General features: G+C 43.0%; 2 protein-coding genes and 1 pseudogene across 2 annotated transcripts; 1 reads left to right on the top strand and 2 right to left on the bottom strand.

The window, feature by feature from the left end:
- The first annotated feature begins 1,516 nt into the window (after nt 1-1,516).
- LOC104747614 (protein EARLY-RESPONSIVE TO DEHYDRATION 7, chloroplastic) lies at nt 1,517-3,730 on the top strand. Its single transcript, XM_010469279.3, has 4 exons — nt 1,517-2,576; nt 2,868-3,034; nt 3,135-3,219; nt 3,317-3,730. The coding sequence occupies exons 1-4, from the start codon at nt 1,657-1,659 to the stop codon at nt 3,492-3,494; spliced, it is 1,350 nt and encodes a 449-aa protein (XP_010467581.1). The 5' UTR covers nt 1,517-1,656; the 3' UTR covers nt 3,495-3,730.
- Nucleotides 3,731-3,973: 243 nt separating this feature from the next.
- Nucleotides 3,974-5,177, bottom strand: LOC104747615 (F-box protein At5g42460 pseudogene; annotated as a pseudogene).
- Nucleotides 5,178-6,464: 1,287 nt separating this feature from the next.
- On the bottom strand, nt 6,465-12,583 carry LOC104748831 (F-box protein At5g42460-like). The gene is made up of 2 exons (XM_019236827.2): nt 12,352-12,583; nt 6,465-7,318 (listed from the first exon to the last, which is right to left on the bottom strand). Exons 1-2 carry the CDS (start codon nt 12,503-12,505, stop codon nt 6,465-6,467), a joined length of 1,008 nt encoding a protein of 335 aa, XP_019092372.2. The 5' UTR covers nt 12,506-12,583.
- Between the last annotated feature and the right edge of the window lie 7,467 nt (nt 12,584-20,050).

Below are 20,050 nucleotides of genomic sequence, written 5' to 3'. Positions count from 1 at the left end.
CAATGTTGACCAACAAATTTTTTTTTTTAAGTTTTATTATAGTATTAGAAACAAAAATATAAAACTATTTTATAGAATAATTTATGGCCTTTTATTCATTAAAAATATCTATATTCATTATAGAGATATATTTTACATTTGTTAATGCAATCAATCTTATAATTTTTTGTTTTCAATTGTAAAACTTAACTTTAAATAAATTAAAAATCATTAATATATTTTTCAGATATTAAAACATTTATTTTACCACATATCCTACTATATTAATTGAGAAGTACAAATTTGAAACTAACCTTATAATTTGTGCTGCATATGTTGTGATTTGAATTTTTAAAAATGAATATATATTACTCAATCTATGAAGAAAACAATGTGTGTTTTAATGTTTCACATCGGTGGATTAGTAAAACTAAATTTATGTGGTTGATAAAATGAATAAATTTTATTTTCTCACAATTACAATATTATAATTATTTAAAAATATTTCACAAAATAATGATGCAAATACAACAAACAAACAATATACATCAAACAAATTAAAATGCTTTAATATTCTAAAGTAATTAAATTAGTATTCAGAAAGATATAAGTTTCAATATCTTAAAAACTGTTAATGATTTATTTTCAGTTTTATTTAAGTTTTGAACTTTAAAAAAAAACCTAACTATTATAAGATTGAATGTATATTGCCTAACTATTATAAGATTGAATGGTTGATAAAATGGATTTTTCTTCGCTTCGGTCCTCTTACCCTTCTTTCACCTTCGATAGGATTCCACGAGACTTCAACTCAAGGGCTGATTGCCTTGCTCGGTCGTCAAGATCTTTGTTTTCAGAATCTACCTTTTGTAAACTGCTATCCTCCAGTTTGGGCCACCAATCTTGGAGTTCTTTTTTTAATTTTATGTTTGGTTAAAAAAAAAAAAAAAAGATTGAATGCATTAAACATATATAATATATCTTTATATTGGATATAGATATATTTTTTTAACCATAAATGATTCAACAAAATTTTTTTAATACTTTTGTTTCTAATACTAAAAAAAAAAATTTGCTGGTCAACACTGGATATATCTAGTCAACGCTGGATTCTGACAAACAGTGTACCAGAATAAAAATGATCGTAATATTGAGCACATACCATCACATAGTTGGTACATGTGGCCATACAATACATTTATTTCGTGTAATTAGCTATACATTTTTTAAGTTGGTATGTGTGGTCATGTATTCAGCTATACTTGGTGTAGCTCACTATCTTTTTTCTAAAATTAAATCTACAATGATAGTATTTATTTTGTCGAATCGAAAAATATAAAATTACTAACAGTACACTCTTTATGAGTAAAATGCAATTTCCGAGACAAATGGACTCGAGTCACACTCGACCGACATCAGAAAACTAAACCGTGTAACAGCGCGGGAAAAAGATGTCGACAAGGTTAAGTTATAAACCGAACCGTTCGGTTTAGACCGGGTACACGCGTTACTTACGCGCAACCTCCACGTCTTCACCATGACACCATCACTGACAGACACAAATACTTTAACTCTGTCTCTTTCCTTCCTTCTTCAAATAAATATCTTAAACCAACACCAAGTCTTCTTCATTCATTCTTTAATCATCTTCTCCGATTTTGAAAATCTCCGACGACAATGGCTTCCTCCGGCGACAAGCAAGCTTCATCTCTTTACCCCACCGTTGACACATCGAATCCCGAAGCTCCTCCTCTTAACCCTAGCTCCTCATCCTCTTCCACTAATAATCTCTATCCTTCTCTGGATATGAACGATCTCGCTCGTAATCTCTTCCCTGAGCAACCAGAGACTAATCCCTCCTCCGTTTCAGCTCCTCCCGCTGCGACGGAGGAAGTGATTTTGAAAATCTCCGGCGCGATTCTCCACCTGATCGACAAATCTTACAGCGTCGAGCTCGCGTGCGGAGATCTCTCGATCATCCGTATCGTGCAAGGAGATAACGTTGTCGCTGTGGTCGCTAGTGTCGCCGATGAGATCCAATGGCCGTTGACTAAAGATGAGAACTCGGTCAAGGTCGATGAGTCTCATTACTTCTTCACGCTACGACCTACCAGCGATGAAGAAGACGGAGATGTTGGAGGTAAGAAGAACTCCGACGAGATGTTGAACTACGGGCTCACGATTGCTTCGAAAGGTCAAGAGCATTTGCTTGTTGATCTTGAGAAGATCTTGGAGGATTACAGCTGTTTCACTGTTCAGCAAGTCTCAGAGGAAGCGAAAGAAGCAGGGGAGAAGGTTTTAGATGTGACGGTGGCGAGGGAGACGTCTCCGGTTGAGCTTACTGGAGAGAGGAAAGAGATTGTGGAGAGGCAATGTTCGGCGTATTGGACGACGTTAGCTCCCAATGTTGAGGATTACAGTGGGAAGGCGGCGAAGCTGATTGCGACTGGCTCTGGTCATTTGATTAAAGGGATTCTTTGGTGTGGTGATGTGACTATGGATAGGCTTATTTGGGGTAATGGTTTCATGAAACGGAGGTTGTCAAAGGCTGAGAAAGAGAGTGAAGTTCATCCTGACACTTTGAAAAGAATCAGGAGGTATGTGTGTATGATATGCTTTGTGTCAAAATTTGAAATTGTGATTTTTTGTACTAAATAGTAGGTGGAATGTGATTTCTATTTTTAGGAAAATGTCTAGATAGATAGAAACTTGTGTGAACTGTCTTTAAATAGTATGTTTTGATTTGTTATTTGAGTGTCCTGGATGAGTGTAATTGGAAAGCTGAGACGATATGTGTTCCAAACATGACATATAGTCTTGTTAAATGTCATTATTGCTGCTCATAGTTATGTGTATTGGTGTCTCATTATGTTTTTTTGCCTATGCAGAGTGAAGCAGATGACCAAAATGACAGAGAATGTGGCAAACAGCATTCTCTCTGGAGTCCTTAAAGTTTCTGGATTCTTCACAAGTTCAGTGGCTAACACCAAAGTAGGAAAGAAATTCTTTAGCCTTCTTCCTGGAGAAGTCATCCTTGCATCTCTTGACGGATTCAGTAAGTCCACTAATCTTTATATTATATAATGTACTTAACCCGACTTTATATGGCCATATTCATATGATAATTAAGACTGTTGTTGGTTATGTTTTGATAGATAAGGTATGTGATGCTGTTGAAGTAGCTGGGAGGAATGTAATGTCAACCTCTTCCACTGTCACAACCGAACTCGTTGATCACAAGTAAGTAATATCTGAGTATTCGAGATTTGGAACTCTTGGTTATTTGGATAATTTTTAAGATAAGAAGTGTAAAATTTTGGTTTGATGAATATTGTAGGTATGGAGGTAAAGCAGCTGAGGCGACAAACGAAGGGCTTGATGCAGCAGGATATGCGTTTGGCACAGCTTGGGCTGCTTTCAAAATCAGAAAGGCTATTAACCCTAAGAGTGTTCTCAAGCCTTCAACGCTTGCAAAAACCGCCATTAGATCTGCAGCTTCACAGAAGAAAGCTTAGTAAGCCTTCCTGATGTAGCGAAACTACTGGCCCATTGGTCATGTTTGTTTGTATCAAATGCTTGTCTTTTTGATGCAGAAGTAAAAAACTGAAAAGAGGTGTGGATTAGTAGTTGTTGTGAAGTGTTTGTGTTTCTATGGGAATCGTGTAATGTCTCGAGTTGATACGGAATATGTAATGTATGTGTAAGTGGCCTTGGGGTTTCTTTGTTGAATCCAAATCAAGTTTCGTTGAAATTAGTTTTTTTTTTCTTGTTTTTAACGTTCAAACAGAGTTATTACTCTCTATCTTTCAGCTATCTAGTATTGCTAGAGAAAGCTGCCAAAGATGCATTTGACTGGAAGAGCCACACGAGAGTTTACAGGTAATATGTTTGATTCGCTTTCAATTGGAAAGATAAGGATGAAACAAAGTTAAAGAAAATAGAAAGTTGAGGTCATGTCGAGATTCCAGATAACAGATATAAACAATGGCCAGGTTTATACAACCGAAGATGACAGGAAAAGAAAACAGTAGTTAGTAATAATAATCAGCAGGTTAGATTTGCACTGTGCTTGGAACATAAGAACAGATAAGTGGGAAACAATTCAGGTTTACATATTCGCCGAGATCCACTTTTTTGAAGTATCCTTCGTTCCCAATGATGTAAGCAATGCTGCGGGTGTAAGCCAAATCACGTTCAAAAACAACTGCAACATTCTTCTTCAGGTCAATGAAGAAACTCCCAGCGTTTGTCATATACTCAGAACCAATGAATGGTGTCATATCAACCGCTAAAAACAACTTGTTCCACAAAACCTCTGTAGGCTCAACCTTACTCGTGACCCAAATCTCCATCCTCAATGTATCATCGTCCTGAAACATGACCGCAAACTGTTCTTCCCCGACACTAGAGAGGGTAACAATATCTTTGGAAGAAGGAGAAGCGTTAAAAGGCAGAGGCAGACGCGGTCCAAATCTCTCTGTTGTAAAATCAAAACAGATCAAGAAATTAACATCATCTTCTCCTCTGTCACGCTTAGCATACCAGTAAGTATTGCCCTTTACAGACAAGCCACTGTCAGTAAACTCTATACCGCAGTAAGAACTGACATCAACAACAACCTTCCATGAATTAGACTCAAAACTGTAGAGTTCAAACTCACAAATCCGTGCCTCTGCACTAATGCCGAAACAAGGATCCACATATCTGAAGAGTTTGTAGTGCTTCTTCTCGTCATACCCAAGAGCGTAACTGTCATATCTGTGGTACCTACTTCTGGGTTGGATCCGCGTTATTTGCCCAAAGTAAGGATTCCAAACCACAAGCCTAGAGTTGGGGTCTTTGGTGATGCATAACAGTAAACCATCGCACTGAAAGACTGTAGATACATTATCAACCTGATTTGCATTATTATCCTTTAGTCTAAAAAGTCTACTTTTAAGCGTAATAGATGGATCGACATTGCTGTGGAGATCGACGGTCACCAGATAAACCTTATGATCCATCATCGTGATCATCTAAGACTCATTCACTAGCTTCTTCTTTGCTTCACCGATATGCTTCTTTATAAAGCTCCCATCTTTGCATACATGGTTCCATTTTTTGCAAGTCAATCGCACTGCTCCTAGAGATGTCAACGGAACCCTAATGAGCACTTCCTCTACCAAATCCAGTAAAAGATCTGACATTATCATCGCCATTGCTGAACCTTAGGGGTCAAGGCTTCGAAATCTCTTAAACCCTTTTATAGCCCCACCCACTGATTTCCTCGGACTGATCTGAATTATATCAGGAGGCTGCTTTGGCGAAGTTTTTAAACAAAGCAATATATTGGGATATGGAGAACCACAAACCTAAGAATATGTAAATTATGAATATTGAGAAGAATCTAGAAGATATAGTCTTAGGAATATTTACATTTATCTAAATATATTATTTACATTTACATTATCATAGTTTAGGAAATCTCTTGTGTATATAAGAGAACATAAGTTGTAACATTCTAATTATGAGAGTCTAATATAATTCTTCCATTAACACATTATGTGTTCTTCAATCCTATGGATATCTATTCTTATGGGTTAGGGTTTTGTTTGTTTCCGCTTATATGGTGTTCTAAAAAGTAAAAACCTATTGTTACTTGCTTCTTATGCAAGTTTCACTTTTTATTTATTTATTTTATTCTTCTTTTTCCTTATGTAAGGGAGCATATTGGGTTGGTTGTGTCTTTGGTTTTAAAAAGAAAAAAGAAAAAATGAAACTTGAGTGGTTTCTTATCTCTATGAATGTGCGCTTGTTATGGAACACGTACGGTGGTGTTCGGCCAGTTGGCCAAGTGAAAAAAAAATAAAAAAAAATAAAGAATGGTGTTTGTCTCTTGTATAAGAGATTTGGGCATAATAGCACGTGTTTGTGACGATGACTTCGACGGATACGATGCTGATCCGGCGATGATGAATTCAAATTCGACTATGACTACACAAGTTTCTTCATGAACATGAAGTTCGAAGAAGGATCCAAACTTGTGTTTTTAAATCGATAGAGATTGACTAATCACCAAAACACTCCCCTTATCTCTTTGTATCAACTTCTTGTCTTTTTGATGCAGAAGTAAAAACTGAAAAGAGGTGTGGATTAGTAGTTGTTGTGAAGTGTTTGTGGTTTCTATGAGAATCGTGTAATGTCTCGAGTTGATACGGAATATGTAATGTATGTGTAAGTGGCTTTAATTGGGGTTTCTTTGTAGAATCCAAATCAAGTTTCATTGAAATTAGTTTTCTTGTTTTCAACGTCCAAACAGAGTTATTTCTCTCTCTCTCTCGCTTTCTCTCTCGCTCTCTCTCTCTCTATCTTTTCAGCTATCTAGTAAATGCTAGAGAAATCTCCCAAAGATGCATTTGACTGGAAGAGCCACACGAGAGTTGAGATTCCAGATAACTGATAACAATGGTCAGGAAAGAAAACAGTAGTTAATAATAATCAGCAGGTTAGAGCTGCCTGATTTGCACTGTGCTTGGAACATAAGAACAGACAAGTGGGCAACAATTCGGGTCGCCGAGATCCACGAGTGGGCAACAATTCGGGTCTGCAGATTCGCCGAGATCCACTTTTTCGAAGTATTCATTGTTCCCAATGATGTAAGCAATGTAGCGGGCGCAAGAAGACGCACCTCTATCCAAAACAACTGCAACATTATTCTTGACGTCAATGAAGAAACTCCTATCGTTTGTCGTCAGAATGTCGGTACCAATGACTGGGCCCTTATAATCCGCTAAAAACAACTTGTTCCACGAGACCTCTGTAGGCTCAATCTTACTCGTCACCCAAATCTCCATCGCCGATGTCAAACCGTCCTGAAACAAGACCGCTAACTGATCTTCCCCAGCACTAGAGAGAGTAACGATATCATCCATACAACAAGTGTTAAAAGGTAGAGGCAGGGGCGGTCCAAATCTCTCTGTTGTAAAGTCAAAACAGATCAAGAAAACATCGTATCGGCCTTTTCTTTGGACCTTATTAGTAGCATGCCAGTAAGTATTACCCTTAAGAGAAACGCCACGGTGATAATAATCTATTTCCCACTCAGGAGGGACAGTAAGAACAACCTTCCATGAATCAGACTCAAAACTATAGAGTTCTAACTCACATATTCGTTCCTCTACCCTATAGGCGTAAGAATAATCCACAAATCTAAAGATTTTGTACTTCTTCTTCTCGTCATGCCCAAGAGCGTATTTGTCCAAATCGTGGTAACGATCTCTGGGTTGGATCCACCTTGTTTGCCCAGAATAAGGATCCCAAACCACAAGGCTAGACTTGAGGTCTTTGGTGATGCATAAGAATACATATTGGAATATATATTTACATATTTATGTTATATTGTAATATTCTCTCTTGTATAGTTTAGGAAGTTATATAGCTTGGTCCTCAAGTCTAGTATATTGGGTTTCTATTGTATATATACGAGATGTATTCGTTCAATATCAATAACACAAATATTCTGAATACCTTGCAATCTCAAGTTCGACATGGTATCAGAGCCAAACACCTAAATCTAGTTTTCTCGTTTCGTGTTCTTGTTTCTTGTTTCTCTCGTCTCTGTTTCGAAGCTCTGTTTTGTTTCAAAGTTCTGTTTTGTTTCGAAGTTCTATTCTCATCTCTCGTCCCCTGTTTTTTTGGTTTCGTTTGGTTCTTATCTTCGATCGGTCACGATGACAGAAGAAAAAGGAATTGTTTCTAAGGCCCCTGACTCCACCATAGTCACGCCTTATACTTTGTCCTCTGCGGACAACCCCGGCTCGATGATATCTTCCGTCATGTTGACAGGAGATAATTATTCTGAGTGGGCTACGGAGATGCTCAATGCTCTGCGAGCCAAGAGGAAGATCGGTTTTATTGAGGGATCAATCAGTAAGCCAAGTGAGACTTCCTCTGAGCTGGAGTCATGGACAAGTGTGAATTCGATGGTTGTTGGCTGGTTGCGCACATCGATCACTCCACGTGTGAGATCTACTGTGTCCTTTATTGATGATGTAGCAGATTTGTGGGAAAATTTGAAGAGTCGTTTCTCTGTTGGAAACAAGGTTAGGATACACCAACTTGTGTGTCAACTTGCATCATGCAAGCAAGAAGGACAGTCTGTTATGGATTACTACGGACGTCTCGTCAATCTGTGGGACGAACTTCAAAGATATCGTCAGCTGCCGGTGTGTACGTGTGGTGCCGCTGCGAAGATTGCGAAGGATCGTGAAGAGGAGAGGGTTCATCAGTTCGTCATGGGACTCGATGAATCTCGTTTTGGCAACATTATTTGTCAAATTGTTGATGCAGAACCACTGCCGGATTTGGCACAGGCGTATGCGAAGGCTGTTCGTGAGGAGCAGAGACAAATTGCTAAGAAGAAAGAGAAGCAGTATGACGCGGTAGGATTTGTTGCTCAACAAGAATCCAAACAACCAATTTCGGTTGTAACTTCTATTGGTAACGAAGGTGTGGAGGTTTCAAGTTTTGCGACTCGTTCCGGTTCTCAAGGGAATAACAGAAACAGAGAACGTTCGCTGCTCTGTTCTCACTGTGGAAGATCAGGGCATGAAAAAGATTTTTGTTGGGAGATTGTTGGATACCCTGACTGGTGGTCCGATCGAAACAAAGGAAGTCGTGGTGGTCGTGGTGGTCGCGGTTCGATGATAGGGGGAGCTGGTCGTGGCAACAATTTTTCTGGTCGTGGTCGTGGTTATGCGACGGTGGCGCATGCTACAAGTTCACATGCCTCCGCTTATCCCAGTTTCACACCCGAGCAGTGGCAAGCGATAAGCAAGATGGCATCGGAGAAATCTATTTCTAGTTCGGACAAACTTTCTGGTAAGTTGTTTTCCGGTAAGATACATGAAGAACTCATTCTTGATACCGGAGCATCACACCACATGACCGGAAATCTTAAATTACTAGTCGATGTCACGTCAACTCCGGTGTGTTCAGTTGGTTTTGCTGATGGGAGTAACACAATTTCGAACAGCATGGGGGTGTTTCGTGTTTCAGAACGGATCACTCTCCATAACGTTTTATACGTTCCAAATCTTAATTGTTCATTGATTTCTGTTTCGAAGCTGTTAAAGCAAACTGGTGGTATTGTGTTGTTTACTGATTTGTTGTGTGTTGTGCAGGACCGTTTTTCGAAGACTCTGATTGGAGCCGGGGAAGAACGTGATGGGGTTTATTTTGTTACGGATGTGAATGTTGTGCGTGTGAACAAGGCTGAAGCAAGGTGTGATTCTACTTTGTGGCATCGACGGCTAGGACATCCTGTGTTTTCCGTTTTATCTACATTACCTATAAGTTCTGGTGTTTCAAATTTGGCTAGCTCTGGTCCTTGTGACGTTTGTTTTAGAGCTAAGCAGACAAGAGAAATATTTTCTGACAGTTATAATAAAGCAAAGGAATGTTTTTCATTGATTCATGTTGATGTTTGGGGTCCATATCGAGTTTCAGCTTCTTGTGGAGCTGTATATTTTTTGACTATCGTTGATGATTTTTCTAGAGCGGTGTGGACACATCTTTTGCTAGAAAAATCAGAAGTACGTCAAGTTCTTGAGAATTTTTGTGCCAATTTCGAACGGCAGTTTAATAAACCCGTCCGGACGGTCCGGAGTGACAACGGTACTGAGTTTATCTGCCTTACAAAGTATTTTAAGAGCAAAGGTATTGTTCATCAAACGTCATGTGTGGCTACTCCGCAGCAAAATGGGCGGGTAGAACGGAAACATCGTCACATTTTGAATGTTGCTCGGTCTCTCCTATTTCAAGCTAGTCTCCCGGTCTCGTTTTGGGGAGAAGCAATTCTTGCAGCCACATACCTCATTAATCGCACTCCTACGAAGGTTCTTCAAAACAGGACTCCGTATGAGCTTCTCTATGGGGAAAAACCTTCCTATGATCATATCAAAGTATTTGGAGCATCTTGTTATACACATAGGCGTGATAGGGATAAGGACAAATTCGGTGAGCGGAGCCGCAAATGTATTTTTGTGGGTTACCCTTTCGGTAAGAAGGGGTGGAAAGTTTATGATCTTGACACCAATGAGTTTTACGTATCGCGTGATGTGATTTTTCAAGAAGATCAGTTTCCTTTTGCTCTACGAACTGGAGATGATCAATCACCAAACTTATTTTTAACTAGTGATGTTGTTGATGATGATTGGTTGGTTCATGTTGCCCCTACGCATGATGACAGGGGGAGTACACTTGTTGTTCATGATCAACCTGAGGTGAGTGACACTATTCCGTCGCCCGTTGATGCTAGTTCTCCCTCTTGGGTTTCTCCTGTGGCTGTGCCAAGTGAAATAAATGAACCCGCGCCTGCGGTTCGAGAAGATGTGGCTTCTACTGATAATATTGTTGTGACATCGTCTGGTGATGATGAGTTAGGTCGAGGAAGGCGTCAAAAGTTTCAGTCTGTTCGGTTACATGACTATGTCACCTATTCCACTCGTCGTCTTCCTGAACCCCATCACGATTCACCCGACTTCGTCTCAGGTTCTTCGTCTACGGTTCAAGGTACAAATACTCCATACCCTCTCACAAACTATATCTCTGACGAAAATTTTTCTCCTGCCCATCGAGTGTTTTTGGCAGCAGTTATGGATGGGGTTGAACCAACTTCATTTAAGCAAGCTATGCAAGATCCTCGTTGGACTAATGCTTGTGGTACCGAGATTACCGCAATGGAAGACAGTGGTACGTGGAGCATTGTTGATTTACCTCCTGGCAAAGTTGCTATCGACAATAAGTGGGTATTCAAGATTAAATATCATGCCGACGGTTCCTTAGAATGTTACAAAGCCAGATTGGTTGCTTGTGGTAATCGTCAAGTCGAAGGTGAAGATTATAATGAGACTTTTGCCCCGGTTGTGAAAATGACTACTGTTCGTAGTTTACTTCGTCTTGTTGCAGCTAAAAATTGGGAAGCTCATCAGATGGATGTCCACAATGCGTTTCTACACGGTGATCTTGAAGAAGATGTTTATATGAAGCTTCCGGTAGGTTTTCGTCATTCAGCTCCAAATAAAGTTTGTCAGCTACATAAGTCTTTGTATGGGCTTAAACAAGCTCCGCGTTGCTGGTTTGCTAAGCTTACTAATGCGTTGATACAGTTTGGTTTTGTTGAATCATATGAAGATTATTCTCTTTTTACCTACTCCAAGAATGGTATTGAGATTCGTGTTCTTATATATGTTGATGATTTGTTGGTTTGTGGAAATCATTTTCACATGATTCAGCGGTTTAAAGAGTACTTGGGTCGCTGCTTTCACATGAAAGATTTGGGTAAGGCGAAGCATTTTCTTGGGATTGAGATTGCTCGGAGCTCTGAGGGTATATATATGTCTCAAAGAAAGTATGTTCTCGATATTGTCTCTGAAGTTGGTCTCCTTGGTTGTGAGCCATCACCGATACCAATGGAAGAAAATCATAAGTTGGGTTTGAGTAAGAGTGGTTTTATTCCAAATCCGGAGGTTTATAGACGCTTGGTCGGACGTCTTATTTATCTACTTACGACGCGTCCAGAACTATCTTTCTCTGTTCACCTTCTTTCCCAGTTTATGAAGGCTCCGCGTGTTGATCATTTGGAAGCTGCGATGCGTGTTGTCCGGTATCTGAAGGGTACTCCGGGTCAAGGCATTCTATTAAGTTCTGATTCAGATTTGACTCTCACAGCGTATTGTGATTCAGACTACAACTCTTGTCCTCTTACACGATGTTCGTTAAGTGGTTTTGTCATGTTTTTAGGCGGTTCACCTATTTCTTGGAAAACAAAGAAGCAAGACAGAGTGTCTCACTCATCAGCAGAAGCTGAGTATCGTTCCATGCGTAATGCATTAATGGAAGTTTTGTGGCTTCAGAAACTGTTTGTTGATTTGGGATGTCCTCCGCCGAAGCCGGTTCATTTGTTTTGTGACAGTGAAGCTGCTATTCATATCTCGGCAAATCCGGTGTTTCATGAGCGCACCAAACATATTGAATCTGATTGTCATGCTGTTCGGGATGCTGTTCAAGATGGTTTACTAAAAATGGTTCATGTTGGTACTGAGGATCAAATTGCTGATATTTTTACAAAGGCTTTAGGACGTGTTCCGTTTGAGAGACTAACATCCAAATTGGGCATTTGTGATCTTCATGCTCCAACTTGAGGGGGAGTATTGGAATATATATTTACATATTTATGTTATATTGTAATATTCTCTCTTGTATAGTTTAGGAAGTTATATAGCTTGGTCCTCAAGTCTAGTATATTGGGTTTCTATTGTATATATATGAGATGTATTCGTTCAATATCAATAACACAAATATTCTGAATACCTTGCAATCTCAAGTTTGACAGTACACCATCACAGTGAAAGACTCTAATTATATAATCGACCTGATGATGATTTGCTTCATCCTTCAGGCTAAAAAGTGTACCTTTAAGCGTAATAGATGGATCGACATTGCTGTGGAGATCGACACTCATTAGATAAATTTTATAATTCATCATTATGATAATCTCAAACTCATTCACTTGCTTCTTCTTTGCTTCGACGATATGCTTCTTTATAAAGCTCCCATCTTTGCATACATCATTCCAGTTTTTGCAAGTCAATCTTACTGCTCTCAGAGATGTGAACGGAACCCTAACGAGCACTTCCTCTACTAAATCCCGTGAAAGTTTGTTAGGGGTAGATCCAACCCCAACAAAAGGGCCCGGCCCAGGAAAAAGCCCATAAATATCCCTTTCGAGAGAGAAGGGTATTATGGTATTTTTCCTAGACGAACCAACACGATTCCCTATAAATACGAGCGTACGGCCTTTAGAAAAAGGGATCGAAGAAGAAGCAGGAGAATTCGTACAGCAAGTACAAGCGCTTAGCTCGTCCAAGCAAAAGTCAACGATCCTAAGCTCATAGCTCGGAGAATCGACGAGATATCAGCTCGTCTACTATCCTCGTCTACTTTTGTAACCCGTTTAAGTCGCGTTGTATCCCGTCTTTTGTGTTTCGACATCAATATAATAGAAGAGAACTTCGACCCTCTTTGACCGAACTAAACATACTAATTGTGACCGAAAGGGACATCAACAATTTGGCGTGCCAGGTAGGGGGAGCCAAGTCAAAGTTTTCTAAAAAATTGAAGAACGGACCTACACCGACTGGACGAGATGACAATAATTGACAAGGAAAGAAGCAAAGAAGCAAGCTCGTCGGGGGGAACGATCACCCCGGTAACGGATCAAGCGGAGCAGACAGTCCTTCCCACGCCGGACGCTCCAAGAAAGACCGTGACAGTAGAAAGTCCGGAGACCTTCGTCATAGCTACAAATTTGACGACCCCTGCGACCGCAGAGGCACCACAGGCGCCGACACAACTTTCTTTGCTCAACAACCAGCCCGTCTCTAGCATAGACGAGCTGTTCCGAGGAATCTTAACACGCCTTGACCAGCAGGAAGAGCGAACAAACAACCGTTTGGATGCACTCACTGCGGCACAGTTTAACTCGCAAGATGAAATCAACCATCTCAACAACGCTCGGCTCAACCCAGTGAACTTCACCTCGGTAAGAACAACGCCAGGGTCGTATGTGCAAACCAGCGGGTTAGGACGTAATCCTGCCCAGCACCCTATCGAGCGGAATAACGACGTAACCGATCTAACGAAGGACGCCGAGCTAAAAGAAATCAAAGAGCAAATGAAAGAAATGGCCGCAATGATTCAAAAAGCAACGGATAAGGCACCCCAAGTCGGACTTATGCTCGAAGCAACACAGCGAACTCCGTTCTCTCGAAGACTCGCTACGACGACGGTCAGACGGGCAGTCAAGCCACGGTTGGGTCACTATGACGGAACGGTCGACCCGCGAGATTTCTTACTCACCTTTGGCGTAGCCCTCGTCCCTTTACAGTTCAGCCCGGCGGAATACGACGCTGGAGCTTGTCAAGTTTTCGCCAAGCATCTAATAGGAACCGCATTGAGCTGGTTCTCGAGACTCCCACCCGGATCAATTGATAGTATCAGGGAGTTGATAACCGAATTTTTGAAGCAGTTTTCTGTTTTGTTCGAGGATAAGAATTCCCATGCCGACTTATACGCCTTAACTCAGCACAAGGGAGAATCGCTTCGGTCCTTTATAGGGCGATTCAAGGAAGTTTACATCAACATTTCAATTCCGGACGCTGCCGCAATTGTCGCACTTCGAAATGCGCTCTGGTATGAATCTCGGTTCAAGGAAGAGCTGTCTTTAACGCACATCGAGACCGTAGCCGAGGCATTACTCCGAGCTGCAAAACACATTGGGCTCGAGGAAGAGAAAGCTATCAATGCTAAGAAGCATTCTTTAGAGGCAAGTGCGATACCCAAACAGCCAGTAGCTGCAGCTCCAAAAGTTGACTACGTCGAGCCTCAACAACATTTCGTCAAAAACCAAGATCGAACTCGCCGAACCTTTGCGATCGGCGAAAACAAGTATATACGGAAAGAGGGAGGTGAAAATAGTGCAACCCCGTACTGCGATTACCATCAGAGTACCACCCACGCAACTGACGAGTGTCATTACCTCCAGAAGGTCTTGATGGAGCGATACAAGAAAGGGGCAATAGTCGTCGAGCCCGACAGAAGCAAGACAACCCGACCTGGACGAAGCGACGCCAAGCGCGCCGAATATATCGCTCGAAAATTCGTCAAGGATTCAAAGGTACTAGCCGACCAAAGCGAAGACGAGATGGAAATTCAGAACCTACTCACCGAACGGCGCGAAGACAGCGGTAACGAAAAACGACCGCATACAGACCGCAAGCCCGACCAACGTCCTCCGACGATACGACGAATCAACATGATAATGGGCGGGCTAGCCGGATGCAACGATTCGGTCAGAGCGATCAGAGATTATACTAAGAAGGCTTAAATAACGAAATCTTGGCCGTCAAGGTTCGAGGCTGAAGGCATGCCAATCACTTTCGACGGAAAAGATCTAGAAGGTTTGGATTTACCACATAACGATCCATTGGTCGTCGAACTCTTGATCGGCGAAAGTGAGGTGACGAGAATATTGATCGACACTGGAAGCTCAGTCAACGTCATCTTCAGAGACGTGTTGGCCAAAATGGAAGTCGGCGAACGAGACATTATGCCAGAATGTCACTCTTTAACGGGCTTCGACGGGGATCATCTTATGTCCGTCGGCACCATCACCTTACCAATCTTCGTTGGAGGGATAGCCAGATACTTCCGGTTCGCAGTTATCGACAAGCCAACGATCTACAACGTCATCCTTGGAACCCCATGGCTCCACAAGATGAAAGCCGTCCCGTCAACATATCATCAGTGCGTTAAGTTCCCAACTTCGAAAGGAATATACACACTGCATGGCAATCAGCAAACCGCACGGGCCTGTTTCCTGATCGAGTATAAGCTTCGCACCGGAAAGAAATTATAGCAATCAAAGCAGCGGGTTGGCAACAGTAGCACGTCACCGACAGACGGAAAGCCGACTGCCGTCCAACAGGGCGTTGCCGCGGTCGAAGAGGTGAGCCTAGACGAGAACGACAAGAAACGATGCGTCAATATCGGCACAGAGATAACGTCCGCCATAAGGAACGAGTTGATACTCTTCCTCAAAACCAACATCTCAACGTTCGCATGGAGCGTGGCTGACATGAAAGGAATCGACCCAAGTGTCACGACCCATGAGCTCAATGCCGACCCAACGCATAAGCCGGTCAAACAGAAACAGCGCAAGTTAGGCTCTGAAAGATCGCAAGCAGTGAACGACGAAGTTGACAAACTCCTCGGCGCCGGGTCAATCATGGAAGTAAAATATCCAGAGTGGCTAGCTAATTCGGTGGTCGTCAAAAAAAAGAATGGAAAGTGGCGAATTTGCGTCGATTTTACCGACCTTAATAAGATTTGCCCAAAGGATAGTTTCCCATTGCCAAGAATCGATCAGCTCGTCGAAGCGACTGCAGGCAACGAGCTGTTAACCTTTATGGACGCCTTCTCCGGTTACAACCAGATTCTAATGCACAAGGACATCATTTATCACAGATAGAGGGACCTACTGCTACAAGGTCATGCCTTTCGACCTAAAAAATGCGGGAGCGACGTATCAACGGTTAGTCAATAAGATGTTTGCCGAGCAACTCGGCCGGACTATGGAGGTCTACATCGACGATATGCTCGTCAAGTCACAGCACGCAAAGGATCATATCACTCATCTGCGACAATGCTTCGATACCCTTAACATGTATGGGATGAAGCTTAACCCGGCCAAATGCACATTTGCAGTCAAATCCGGCGAATTCCTTGGGTACCTGGTAACCAGACGAGGCATCGAGGCGAACCCGAAGCAAATTAAGGCGATCATTGATCTACCACAGCCAAAGAACGCCAGAGAAGTACAACGATTAACTGGACGGATCGCTGCTCTAAACCGTTTTATATCCAGATCAACCGACAAGTGTCTACCATTTTACCAGCTTCTCAAAACAAAGGGCAAGTTCGAGTGGACCGAGGCCTGTCACACCGCGTTCAACGAGCTAAAGAACTACTTATCGACCCCACCGATCTTAGCAAAACCGGAGCTCGGCGAAATCTTGTTTCTTTATATCGCGGTCTCAGAGTCAGCCGTCAGCGGTGTACTCGTTAAAGACGATCGAGGAGAGCAACGACCCATCTTTTATATAAGCAAATCACTCGACGTCGCGGAAACTCGTTACCCGACAGTCGAGAAGGTTGCTCTGGCAGTCGTCACGTCCGCAAGAAAGCTCCGACCGTATTTCCAGTCGCACACTGTCGCTGTCCTGTCCAACCAACCTTTACGATCCATACTGCACAGCCCGAATCAATCGGGCCGACTAACAAAATGGGCAATCGAACTTAGCGAGTACGACATTGAGTATCGAACTCGTCCAGCTGCAAAGTCCCAAGTACTCGCTGACATTCTGATTGAACTACCGTTTGGGGAAGCCGAACCAACACCCACTGACCCGTCAGATGACCGGTGGACCCTACATGTGGATGGGGCATCCTCTCATCTTGGGTCAGGGATAAGGATTCGACTAACTTCGCTGACCGGAGAAATTTTGGAGCAATCCTTCCGTCTCCGATTCCAAGCAACCAACAATGTCGCCGAGTATGAAGCACTCATCGCCGGTCTAAAGCTCGCCAGTGGAATGCAGATCAAGCGGATAAGAGCTTTCTGCGACTCTCAGCTCGTCGCCAACCAGTTCAGTGGAGAGTATGACACCAAAAGTGAACCTATGGCCGCCTACCTCGATGTCGTTAGGATTTTGTCAAAACGCTTCGACGAATTTGAGCTCATCAAAATTCCCAGAGGAGACAATGCCCCGGCCGACGCTTTGGCAGCACTCGCTTCAACATCGGATCCCGACCTTCGGCGAATCATCCCGGTGGATAGCATAGATGCGCCGAGCATAAGCGAAACACACCCCGAGACTTGCCTCGCACTCCACCAGCCCAATGAAATTAGGACGACTTATCGAACGATGAGGTCACGCCGAGGATGCGAACCTGCCTCAGACAGCGACGCGACAGATTGGCGAGTCGAAATCCGAGCATACTTAGCCGATGGCGACGTGCCAACAGACAAATGGGCTAAACGAAGATTAAAAGCCAAGGCCGCCCACTACACCTTAATGAAAGATCATTTGTTACGATGGACGGCGGCAGGAGCCCTTTTGCTCTGCATACACGGTGACGACACCGAGCGCGTCATGATGGAAATGCATGAAGGGGCCGGAGGAAATCACTCAGGTGGCCGAGCCTTGGCACTGCGAATCAGGAAGCATGGTCATTACTGGCCAACGATGATATCTGACTGCGAAAAGTTCGTTGCCAAGTGTGAAAAATGCAAGCGACACGCCCCCATTATTCATCAGCCGACTGAACTCCTACGAACCGGAGTAGCTCCTTACCCTTTCATGCGCTGGGCGATGGACATCATTGGCCCGCTACCAACTTCTAGACAAAAGCGATATATACTCGTCCTTACCGATTATTTCACCAAGTGGGTCGAGGCCGAGTCTTACGCAAATATCAAAGCGAGGGACGTCCAACTCTTCGTCTGGAAATATGTAATCTGTCGCCACGGTCTCCCGTACGAGATAGTCACTGACAACGGGTCGCAGTTTATTTCCCTACAATTCGAAAATTTCTGTGCACGATGGCGAATCAAACTAAGCAAGTCGACGCCGAGGTATCCGCAAGGAAACGGCCAAGCCGAAGCTACCAACAAGACTATACTCGATGGCCTAAAGAAAAGACTAGACGCCAAGAAGGGTGCCTGGGCCGACGAGCTTGACGGAGTACTTTGGTCCTACCGAACGACCCCAAGGACATCCACTAACCAAACCCCATTCTCCTTAGCCTACGGGATGGAAGCAATGGCACCCGCTGAGGTCGGCAGATGCTCGTCCAAAACACCGCACTTAACAGTCAGATGCAAATGGATAGACTCGACGAGTTGGAAGAAGAACGAGACAAAGCACTCCTACGAATCCAAAACTACCAGCTCACCGCAGCCAAGTACTACAACAAGAAAGTTCACAACCGGCATTTCGACGAAGGGGATCTCGTCCTCCGTAAAGTCTTTGAAAATACTGCCGAACCAGATGCCGGAAAAATGGGAGCCAATTGGGAGGGTCCATATCTAGTATCCAAGGTCGTCCATCCCGGCGTATACGAACTCTTAACAATGGGCGGCAAATCAGTGCCGAGATCTTGGAATTCGATGCATCTCAAGCGCTACTAATACTGAAAATCACCAGGCGAGCTCGGCTATATCCAGCTCGTCCTTTCTATAGTTTAAATAAACATGTAAATGTGAACTATGAACGGCTTGATCCCTCCTGATCGGAGGGTACGTAGGCAGTCCCATTCTACGGGACACAGCCGCCAATAATATAAAATTTGTTTTTCAAAAGAATGAATCATCGTTTGCGAATTATTTTAGTCATTACCCTGGCCCGGTAATGACCCGACGTTCCGACGTATTATTCTAAGCCGAGTTGCAACTCGCACAAAAGGGTAAGCCGATTGTTAACGGTCGCCCCTGGTTATATTAAGCCGAGTCGCAACTCGCACTAAAGGATAAGCCGACTGTTAACGGTCGCCCCTGGTTATATTAAGCCGAGTCGCAACTCGCACTAAAGGATAAGCCGACTATTAACGGTCGCCCCCGGTTATATTAAACCGAGTCTAACTCGCATAAAAGAGATAAGCCGACCATCACGAGTCGCACTTTTAAAAAAAAAAACAAAAAAAAAAAGCGACGTTTAAAAAATATTGGAGTCAAGTAAAAAGTAGAACTCTCAGGAGTACGAAATTTGATTTATTTAAAGGGGAGGATGCAAGTCTGATGTGGGCGCCGACCCCATTACGGCACAAACCAAAAAATAAAAGGAGAGGAAAGAGCTACAACAACGGAAAACAAGTCATTCAATTCCTAGATCGGCATTGGAAGGCTCGTTAAATTCCAACCCTCCAATTGTTGTCTGCTAATAGCGGCATGATTCTTTCACATCCTTCAGCAGATCCATCGGAACAGCCATGCCTCGCCCAACCATGTCCTCGAGGTACGCACAAATTCCTTCGACGCGACTACTTTCGCTAAAATAATGGTTTGTGCTCTCCAACTGCGTCACGTAGCGGCGAAGCACGTCGATACGATCACGACAGGCTTCGATCTCCTCTCGTTCCTCAAACGGCCTCCGACCAAGGGTATCAAGCTCGCCCTGCTCAAGTGCGGGAATTACCACTTCTGCACATAAATCTTCGCGCCGGTTGCGTTCTTCCACCAAACGATTCCATCGCCACTTCGGGAAGAAAAACCCTTCGTCGATCAGCGGTTCAAGACATTCAACAACCCCGTCAACACGACAGAAGTCGTAGTAACGTTCGAACGAACGACGGGTGGCAATGACGTAAGCCCTTAATCGCTGAATGCGAGCGTTATAGTAGTTAAGTTCTGATTGAATCACCTCGTCGGATCTAACGCCGAGCTGTTCCCGCGCCCTGCGCAACCACGCCGATC

This window comes from Camelina sativa, chromosome 15 (assembly GCF_030686135.1).
Source record: "Camelina sativa cultivar CO46 ecotype springtype chromosome 15, ASM3068613v1".
NCBI classification, from domain to species: Eukaryota; Viridiplantae; Streptophyta; class Magnoliopsida; order Brassicales; family Brassicaceae; genus Camelina; species Camelina sativa.
The sequence above is the reverse complement of the archived record's forward strand: the minus strand, read 5'-3'. Positions and strand labels throughout refer to the sequence as shown.

Excerpts from the sequence above, each read along its gene's own strand:
- LOC104748831 (XM_019236827.2), bottom strand. The coding sequence starts at position 12,505 with ATGATGAATTATAAAATTTATCTAATGAGTGTCGATCTCCACAGCAAT. Across the intron at positions 7,319-12,351 it reads CTTTCACTGTGATGGTGTAC|TCTTATGCATCACCAAAGAC; the intron begins TGTCAAACTTGA and ends TCCAATATGTAT.
- LOC104747614 (XM_010469279.3), top strand. The coding sequence starts at position 1,657 with ATGGCTTCCTCCGGCGACAAGCAAGCTTCATCTCTTTACCCCACCGTT. Across the intron at positions 2,577-2,867 it reads ACTTTGAAAAGAATCAGGAG|AGTGAAGCAGATGACCAAAA; the intron begins GTATGTGTGTAT and ends TTGCCTATGCAG. Across the intron at positions 3,220-3,316 it reads ACCGAACTCGTTGATCACAA|GTATGGAGGTAAAGCAGCTG; the intron begins GTAAGTAATATC and ends TGAATATTGTAG.